General features: G+C 41.9%; 1 protein-coding gene across 1 annotated transcript; it reads left to right on the top strand.

Moving 5' to 3' along the window:
- Window positions 1-1,853: 1,853 nt before the first annotated feature.
- On the top strand, window positions 1,854-9,582 carry TAC1 (tachykinin precursor 1). The gene is made up of 7 exons (XM_036247351.1): window positions 1,854-1,911; window positions 2,354-2,485; window positions 3,537-3,633; window positions 4,105-4,150; window positions 4,611-4,633; window positions 6,178-6,231; window positions 9,494-9,582. The coding sequence occupies exons 2-7, from the start codon at window positions 2,363-2,365 to the stop codon at window positions 9,541-9,543; spliced, it is 393 nt and encodes a 130-aa protein (XP_036103244.1). The 5' UTR covers window positions 1,854-1,911; window positions 2,354-2,362; the 3' UTR covers window positions 9,544-9,582.
- Window positions 9,583-9,800: the final 218 nt, after the last annotated feature.

Below are 9,800 nucleotides of genomic sequence, written 5' to 3'. Positions count from 1 at the left end.
AATTAACAGGAAATAGGACAGAGGAACAAGTTAAAAGAAACCATTAGAAGGCAATCAGCAAATTCCAGAATGTAGTATACTTTACTGATTAGTTGTATTCAGAAACTGTAAGGGCGGGTAGGGAGGGAAGGTGGGATGGAGAACTACAGATTAGGGGAGATTTTAGAGATATATGAACCAAGTGCAGGGTATGAACTTCATTACAATCTGATTTCAACTAGTATGGGGTAGGGGTTTATGAAATAATAAGGAAAATTTGAACATTGACTGAATATTTAACGTTGTAAGCAATTATATTTTGTTGCTTTAGGTAGAATAATGACATGGTTCTGCTTTTGGTTTGTTTTAAGAAATCCTTATCATTTATATAGGCATGCTAAAATATTTACAGCATCAAATGATGTCTGGGATGTTCTTCAAAATAATCTGAGTGGAAGGGAAATAGGAAGTTTGTAGGTGAAACTTGCAAACTGTTTCGAGTGAATGAGTCTTTCTAATTTTGCATGTTTATAGTTGTCCATACAAAGTCATAGAATGCCTCTGGTTGTGAAGCTAGGCCTCAAAAATGAGGTAGATAGATGAAAATTTCAAAATGCAGGGTTATTTAAGAAAGAACAAGTATTAAAGGGAAAAAATTACTGATTTATATAAGTTGCAAAAATTATTTATTTTACGTATTATATTAAAGACATCAGAATTAATTGAAAAATATAATACTTGCTAAGTAAAGAGGAGAAAACAACTCCACCCAAGAAACAACCTCATTTATTCATTTAAAGATGAAAGTAATGCGTCTGCAAGGCAAACCATGAGCTCATGGAAAGCTGTGATTTCTAAACAGATGTTATTAGGCTAATAGTTTCATATTGTTAATGACTACCCAATTAGCACCTTCACTTCACTTATTTTCAAACACAGAAGAAGTCTACAAGTGATCTGTAGAGTCCTGTAGTGATACCCAGTAAAAATTTTGCACCATCTTGCTGGTTTCTTACAAGAAAGAGTAGGAGAGAAGCTGGAACATGTCCTCTTCCAACCCCTGCTTCTGGATGTGTCAAGAAAGAGGACTTAACTATCTCAGAACAAAAGATATCCTAGAATGGCATGGACAGAAAAGTTCTGCGTGCAATGCCATGTTTAAATTCTCCTTTCTCCAAATGTAAAAATAGGTCTGCATCCATCGTCTGAAATACTAGTGGACTAAAAATCCTTTTATTAATGAAGAACTGCAGGTATTCTAGCTGACGTGGGAGTAGTACGGTCTGTTCATTGAAGGATGTTGTATCTCAGAAACATTTAAGACGCCCTGAGGATGGAAATAGAAAGAAAATAATGCCCCCCCCCCCGCCCCCGTCTAAAGTGCTCCTTTCTTAATACAATTTCCGACGACAAATCTTAATGCCGGAAGTTATTTGGCCATCCTTAAAGGTGCAACTTATCCTGATGTCTCAACAGACGGAATAGTTGCCGCCGAAGTCCGAGAAATGAGTCACTGCTCACATTGGATGAGTAATTTCAGGTGTCCTGAAACCCTGTTCCGAAGAAGGAGGGAGGAGGGGGCGTCAGACCTGCAGAAGGAAGAAGACTGGCCGCTGGGGATTGGATGGCGAGATCTCGATTTTCCTAAAACTGCGTCATTTCGAACCCAATTGGGTCCAGATATTATGGGCACCGACGGGTTATCATCTCGGAAACTCTCAATCAGAAGCAAGCAAAAGGAGAGGAGGCGGCTAATTAAATATTGAGCAGAAAGTCGCGTGGGGGGCGTGTCACGTGGGTCTCGAGGCTCGTGGAGCCTCGGATAAATAGCGCGAGGCACCGAGCAGGCTACGACCTCCTCCTGCACCGTCGCGGCAACCGAGAGAGTCGGAGCGCTCAGACCGGCCGGAGGAACCCAGCGGACCCGCCGCAGTAAGTGCCTGCGCCCCCCGGGCGGGCTTTCTGCGCCCCGCATAGCGCCGAGGTGGCGGCCGGCAGCGGTGGGTGAGCCGGCTGGCTGGGCCCACTGGGGCGAGGGACAGCAGGGGGACAGTGGGGAGACGAGTAACCCAATTGCCAATGTCCCTCTTGGTCTTCCACCTGCAGAACCTCCAGGCATGGAGGTGTAGATTGGTTGGTGGTTGAGGGCTGGTGGAGTTGGGATCCAGGGAGAAGGGAATTTGAGAAGCTCTGGGGCATGATTCCCTTTCCTAAAGGGTACAGGTGGGACTTTAGCCCTGGGGCATTTTATCTTGGTTCAATCAGCCCTTTGTTAGGCTGTGGGACCGACTATGTTGCTGCCCCAACTCTTGGATAGCCACCCCCAATATATGTAATTTTTCCCTCCACGATCTCTTCTCCCCACGCTTCCCAGAAATCCAGCATGAGAATCCTCGTGGCCTTGGCAGTCTTTTTTCTCGTCTTCACTCAACTGTTTGCAGAAGAAATCGAAGGCAACGATGATCTGAATTACTGGTCCGACTGGTCCGACAGCGACCACATCAAGGTGAGCCCCGGTCCGAAGCTGGTCCTCGGGGTTCTTCCCGAGCTCCGCAGCTGTCCACCCCCACCCTGAGATAGCGCCCTAGTTCGCCTGGCGGGCACCAGTGGCGGTGGAGGCGTGCACGGGGGTGTAGAGTAGGCCAACCTCTCAGTCCCGCGCAAGATTTTGTGCCCACCATCCAACTTTCCTCCGGAGGGCTGCACGGCCGGGTCTCGGGAACTCAGTGGAGCAATAACGCCCTCCCCGATGAGCCCGGGGTCCTAACACGGCTGGAAACCTAAGAAGGTTTCACCCCCAGGTGACAGAGATTTCGGGGACTCCAGTCCAGCTGCGAGGACCTGGCGTTTGGAAACGTTGGGCAGGGTCAGATGAGGGCACTCCAGGGGCCAGGGGCGAGCTTCTGGGGCGTAGAGAGACGGGGGTGGGTCAGAAGCTAATTCCCTGCGGTGATCTTTATTTTACGGACCTGAGAACAGAGCCGTAAGTTTTCCTTTACGTGGCTCGCAGGCTATTGAAGCAAGGGAGCGCGCCTCGCGGAACAGTAAAAGTCTTGCCCTGCAGGTAGCTTGTGAAGCGCAGTCACCCTTCCCCACCCTCGACACACACCTGTGTACATTTAGGGTGGTGAAGCGTCTCCACAGCCGCCGCCAGAGTCGAGACTAAGGTGGCTAAAAGGCAGATGAGTGAGGGTTCTCCGCTGGGAGCAAAGAGGGGAAAGCACCGCAGGGCTAGGAGACTCTTCGCCTCCTGCCAACACGCAGGGGCTTTGGGGGAGGCGGCGGCGCTGGACACGAGTTCCGCGCCAGGGGTGGGGGCAGAGAGCTTCCCTCACCCCGCCCCCCCGCCACCTTGGACCCCACTCAGCCCTGTCGTGGGGAAGCCCGGCCTCCTCTGACCTCCCTGTGGAGCTGGCTTTCCAGCCCTGCGCCGCGGGGTCCCACCGCAGGCAGCCGAGGTTCGCACAGAGCTGGAGCGCACCATGGGAATGACTTGGGTTTCTGGGAGCCTCGCGCTGATTGCTGCACCCGGGTTTGTCCATACGTCTGTCCCCCAGGAGGAGCTGCCCGAGCCCTTTGAGCATCTTCTGCAGAGAATCGCCCGGAGACCCAAGCCTCAGCAGTTCTTCGGATTAATGGGCAAACGGGATGCTGGTGAGATGGGCAGCCATCCCTTTATCTGTCTCTGCGGGGTACCCGCCGGACCTGCTCGCTTATTCTCAGAGCACCCAGAGTTTCTCTTCCTCTTTGAGCAGAGATTTACAGCCTAAACGGCGCGGTAAATCTCCCGGCGTGGCTCTAGCCCATACCTCACTAATACACGCAGGTGCCTGGGGAGGGAGGGAGGGAAGGAGGGAGGCATCAGTTAGACCCAAACCACTAAGAACAGAAACCAACCTTAGCTCCCTAGACTAAAGATCCAAACTGACAAAGCAGGAGAAGGCACGGAGCCTCCAGGGAGTAGTACTGGGGTTGTTCTAAGTGCATGTGGAAGCTGATTATAAACCACTGGGGTTAGAAGAGACTTAGCTGCCCCTTGTCTCCTGATAAAATATTCTGTTTCTTTGAATTCATCGTACCATCAGTGGAACCTGTAAACAGTTAATATCAATTGTTTCTTGTCAGAATCCTCAATGAAAAAACAAGTGGCACGGTTAAAGGCTTTTTATGGTAAACATTTCTATAAATCTTTATTTTACTATTGTGAATGCACATGTAGGAAAGTGAAAAGAGTCTTTTATGGGCTGAAATACAGATTCTTGATTATGCCTGTTTCATAGACATGGATTTGCATCTCTCTTTCTCTTTTGAGTATCAAATGGGTGGCCCTCCTTGAATATGTGCCAGGTGGTATTGCCTAACAGTTATTAACAGGCCTCAAGGGTCTCATAGTTCTGGATTTGAATCTGTGGCCCATAAAAAGCACTTCAAAATATTTTTTGTATGTTAAAATAATAATTTGATTAGAATTTATGGTTCTGCTATATTTCTCGGGCTAGTATATGAATGGGAAATGTCACAGATTTTAAAAATCAATTTGTTTTATATTTGTCCTTAAAAGATACAATGTGGCATCTTTAAAACAAATTTATTGTATTTGCTCTTCTTATCTTTCTTCTAGAACTTCTAAAAAATGGCCAGATCTCTCATAAAAGTAAGTTCAAAATTATTTTGACATTTATCAAATACAAATGTTAAAAAATTTCATTACACTTTATAGAATAACTAATCTTATTTTCTGTTATAACTTTGGTCTTCATATGTTTAATTAAGGCAATATAAGAATGGAGGAGACTCATATTATATTTACATCCAGAACACGATTGTTTAATGTTGTGTAGCTGAGACATATCGTGCTTTCCAAAATGATACATTATATTAAAAATCCTTTAACTCCCAGCTAAACTGCTGCTGAATTTCTGACCCACAGAAACTGAGATAATAACTATTTGTTGTTGTTTTAAGCTGCTAAAAAAATAAAAATAAAAACCTTGAACTGTTTAGTTTAGCTAAGAATTGTTAGTTTAGCTAAGAATTGCAATCCTAGGGGTAAAAAACCACCATACATCATAACCTGAACTGAATAACCACTAATTCCACTGCAAAAAAACAAAAACAAAAACTCACACATATTTATAAGTAACTTCTAACTCATTTGAGTGTGCTGGATGCCATAATGATATCACTTATTTGGGTAAGTCAGCAGCTACGAGGCTCCAGTGAATGTCTGGGCAGACAATTCTTACTACAGGTAAAGGCAGAAATGCTGCTGCTTCATTCTATAACTGAATGGGAAACCTCCGTCTATCAAAGCACAGTGAAAATTTCTTAGGGCAGTGAAGAGGGCAAAATTGTGACACTTGGCAGTCATTCGATCCCAGTTTCCCAGTTAATGGAACCGGAGTTGACAGGCAGCCCCAGGGATCTACCTAATTGTGCTTAGTTACCCTGACCTGGATTTTGGTTCACTGGGTGGCAGAGTAGGCCACATTAAGAGAGAAGCCCTATTATCAACTAATAAACCAAGAGACATTCTCTCGTTAGAGTTAAAGTAATCTTTTCCAGAGGCTCCATCTTGGAAACTAAATTAATCAGTCATATTTACTTTCTAAGGAGTTGACTTTCAAGGGAATTATATACAGCAGAATTCTGTGTAATGAAAATAAATATACTCTGTTAATGTCAAAACTGACATACTTTCCAAAAAGGAGTATTATGTAAAATCCAATAAAATAGAAATATTGACATTTTCAAAGTTTATAATTATCAGGTGTAGGGATCTGGCTTTAAGGTTCAGTTCCTTAAATATAACGTATTCAGTAACAAGAGGGAATAGGCATGGAAATTTCCCTGTCACACAAATGTGAAATTGTGTGACTTCCTAAAACTCAAAGCCAGCTTCAATAGCAACAATCTGGGAAACTTTATCTATGTAAATAGATTAAGATATATGAATAAAGGGTACTTGCTAATATTTAGATATGGAATTAAGAGAAGTGCTGTCATTGTATTGTTTCAGTGTCATTTATAAGACTTATTAGGAATCCTCATCTCTTCTGACTCACCAAAATTTGCAATAGATATATATTTATTATATGGGCATATATTTAGAAGCTTGCTTTTTTCATTGGTACTAGTTATTGCAGTTTATTTCCTCAAAGATATACATATTAAAATACCCTAAATGTATTTTTCCAGGGCATAAAACAGATTCCTTTATTGGACTAATGGGCAAAAGAGCTTTAAATTCTGGTATGTATAAATCATGACTGAAAATAGACAGTTATCTTAAATCAACTTGTATTATTTTTCTTCTAAGGCATAGTTTTTAAAGTATTAAAAAGGAATGATGAACTTAAAATACGTATTCATGGTGAAAAAAATCTAATTGCAAACTCTAAAACATCCAAGAATGGATTTATAGCCAAACTAATAGCACCACAATATTAATCTCTCTCAAACCACCCCCCTTGCCAGCGTCTGCCCCATTTAATTACTACCTAACCTGAATCTTTGGGCTAGTCTAACACTCTTTGCCTTGTATGTGCCAGATAAACCACATTTAAACCTTAAAGGTGTGGGGGATGCAGGAAATAAGACTGATTTTCACTTGTTACCAAGGTAATTTGAAAGTCTTACCAGAGATTACATCTGGCAGTTTTCCAACACAAAAGTAAAGAAATAAAACAAAATAAATTTATTTATACAAATTGCTCCTCATGAAGATATAGAAATTCAAACTCTAATAAAACATCCTGATGGATATTTGAGAGTAATATAGTTCATTCCAGTTCCTTCAAAAAGGAGCATAATCAAATCACCCTAGAGATGTATACAGTCAGTCCTGGCTACAAAACCCTGAGAGAAAAGGGATGCCACAATTCTCCTCAAAACCCATTTTAATTCTGAACAACTCCTGCATTTGCTATAAAGGCTGTATGTCCCCTTTCTTCCCTTTTGTTCCTATTTTCTATGTAAATGCCATATATATATATATCTGAAAACTCACTCATTATAGTATTTTCAAGGTAAATACCCCTATATCATTTTTATAGAGACTGATTTATTGTTATACACATTCAGGACTTACAGTCCCTAATTTAGATTCCTTGGGAAAACTATTCAAATTCTCTTTATTTTACATGGAGTAAAAATGGAATTAAAATACTAATCACATAATTAATTAGAAAGTAATTAGCAACTGTTTGTCTTATCCATCTAGAATATGTCAAATTTCTAGAAAATCTGTAACTAAGATGTGCTGGTTTAATTCTTGGTTATTGCAAAGTCATGCAGAAATGATGTCTGCTGGTATTTATATTGGTTCGCTACCTTCCAGATTTTGACTACTGTGTTTGTATTTCTTCATCAGTAATTTGGGTGCTGCTCAAGTTTAAATTTGAAACACATTACTAGTCACCTAATAAAACATTTAAAATTATTTTATTAATATGCATTATCTCCTGGCTTTTGGAAATGGAATGTAAATTTAAAGTACACAGGCTTTATCAGAAGTGTGCACTGCCCTTACATAGCTGTGGTTTTCTTGATAATCATTTTAGTCTTCAGCTGTCCATTTCCAGAATTGATAACAAGTTTCAGAACAAGCTTAACTTTACAAATAATACAGACACTGTGCAATTGAGAACAGACTAAAGGCTATTAAATGTACCCAAAGTAACGGTGTATTATAAATAATAAACAGAATCACTGTAATGAGTCAGAATTAATTTAAGACTGAATCTTTGTTCCTCCATTTTCGTTAAGAACTATAAAAGGGAAAAAGTGGGCAAAAATGCAATCCACATGCAGTCAGATCTTTTCATATGCTCAGTGGAGGCAAAGTTATCATCGGCTCCTACAGCCATCTGATCCTTACCCTTTTGTGGTCACAAACCTCTTAGACAATGTAGAAAAATCTGGAAATCCTCTTCCCAGAGAAACCCTCCTCACCTCCTGCACATATAAGTTTACGTAGGGTTTCGGGGGGTTCAAGGACCCAGTAAGAAACTGCTTCGAGTTCAGAGGACACTGTGTTCCAGCTGCATCGCTGATCTTTGGTCAGGCCACATTCGCATTCACCTCACTTTTCTGCAGAACGGAAGCATGTTACCTAAAGCTGGTCAGAAAGTGGACCTGTGGAAGGAACAGAGCAAGTGAGAAATAAACTGTTTCCTTCCTTTAGAACTGCCCAGTTGGGGGGGGGGGGGGCTCAGACTGTCCTACCCCAGAAATGCATACGTGATTGACATAAAATAAAACAATCAGCACATTGTTAACCTCACTTACCAATAGCTGGATGCTAAGGCTCTCTGCCCAGCGTTGAAGTGGTAACACCTACCTTCTCTCTCCACAAATGCTTCTCACTGGGAACAGCATGTGCGGGAGCACCCGTGGTTTCTGCGTGTCTTCCACAGTTTTTTCTGCTATTTCTATTGAAATGTAATATTTTGAACAGGGCATACTAAATTATTAAAAGCATAGTAGTTCACTGTGATATAAATCTAAGGGTATAAAGTGTTAGTTAAAAATATGATGAAAAGTATACTTATTTTGATCACATCAATCTGATCTTTACCCTTTTGTTGTTACCCCTTTGAAATTGTATATAACATAAGATAAATGGCATAACATTAACATAACATAATATAATATTGAATGTTGGCCTTTTTTTTAGTCCAGATAGTCAATGTACTTAAATTACTTGCTAGGTTTATGTTAAGTACTTGTAGAAGCTGTGATTAACTTTTCACAGGACATTAGGGTGCTAGGGGGTAAGGTAAACTGCTGTATTTAGATGGCACAGTTGCCCTCCCTACAGACTCTGAAGCTGTTGTTAGTCTCAAGGACAATGGGAGGCGTCCACAAAACAGGAAGAGCCCTCACACCATAAGTTACCCCTGTCACAGGAATCAGCAAACTTTCTCTATAGAGAGCCACACAGTAAATATTTTAAGCTTTGTGAACCATGCAATCTCTGTAACAACTCCTCAAATCTGCCATTCTAATGCTGAAGTAGCCGCAGACAATGTATAAATGAATGGGTGGGGCCATGTTCCAGTAAAACGTTAGGAGAAAAGGCGGTGGGCGGGATTTGCCCCCGGCCTATAGTTTGTTGCCGCTGTCCTAGAATAAAAGTTCCACATTTTGCTTTCACCTTATGACGATTCCTGGTTAATTTAGGCACTGTCCTGTCTATAAATCACCAGGGGTGTCTGCTGCTGCTTGAGGATGCCGCTGAGAGTCAACATCGCAATGCATTGTGGAAATATGCTTTTGGGGTACCCAGTATAAGACGGATGACCAAAGTTAGCAAGAATTCTGTGGCTAGGTCACTTCCCGTCTGGATAGAGACTGGGGCAAGATTGGAAAACGTGCAAATAAAACTCTTGGAAATATTTCAACGGAGGGAAATAGTTGTTAGGAGTTTGGAAAAAGTCGTTAAGTATGCCTTGAACTTTCATTCCCTCAGTGAATCCTCTTAAAGAACCCGTTCTCTTCCCTGTGTTCCCAGCGGCTTACGAGAGGAGCGCAGTGCAGAGCTACGAGAGAAGACGCAAGTAAACGACCCGCTGTGTTCTTTACTGAGCTTCACTTGTGTCAATGGCCAATAAAAGGTAAAGAGAGAGAGAGAGAAATGCACTATAAGGAAAAATTATTTATTTAATAACACTCATTGTTTCAAGTGGAAAACTCAAAAAGTGTTTATTTTTCATATTGTGCCAATGTGTTATAACAGTGTGTTGTGGTTTTAATGCGATGACGCCCTCAGAAATAGAAATCAGCAAAGCACAGTGTGCAGTGCCACTTGACAAACCTGT

Source organism: Molossus molossus, unplaced genomic scaffold (genome assembly GCF_014108415.1).
Source record: "Molossus molossus isolate mMolMol1 unplaced genomic scaffold, mMolMol1.p scaffold_m16_p_7, whole genome shotgun sequence".
Classification (NCBI taxonomy): domain Eukaryota; kingdom Metazoa; phylum Chordata; class Mammalia; order Chiroptera; family Molossidae; genus Molossus; species Molossus molossus.
The sequence above is the reverse complement of the archived record's forward strand: the minus strand, read 5'-3'. Positions and strand labels throughout refer to the sequence as shown.

Bases quoted from the DNA above. Each gene is read 5' to 3' on its own strand.
- TAC1 (XM_036247351.1), top strand. From the start codon at position 2,363: ATGAGAATCCTCGTGGCCTTGGCAGTCTTTTTTCTCGTCTTCACTCAA. The intron at 4,151-4,610 runs TAAACATTTCTA...AGAACTTCTAAA, and splicing joins CGGTTAAAGGCTTTTTATGG to AAATGGCCAGATCTCTCATA. The intron at 4,634-6,177 runs GTAAGTTCAAAA...GTATTTTTCCAG, and splicing joins TGGCCAGATCTCTCATAAAA to GGCATAAAACAGATTCCTTT.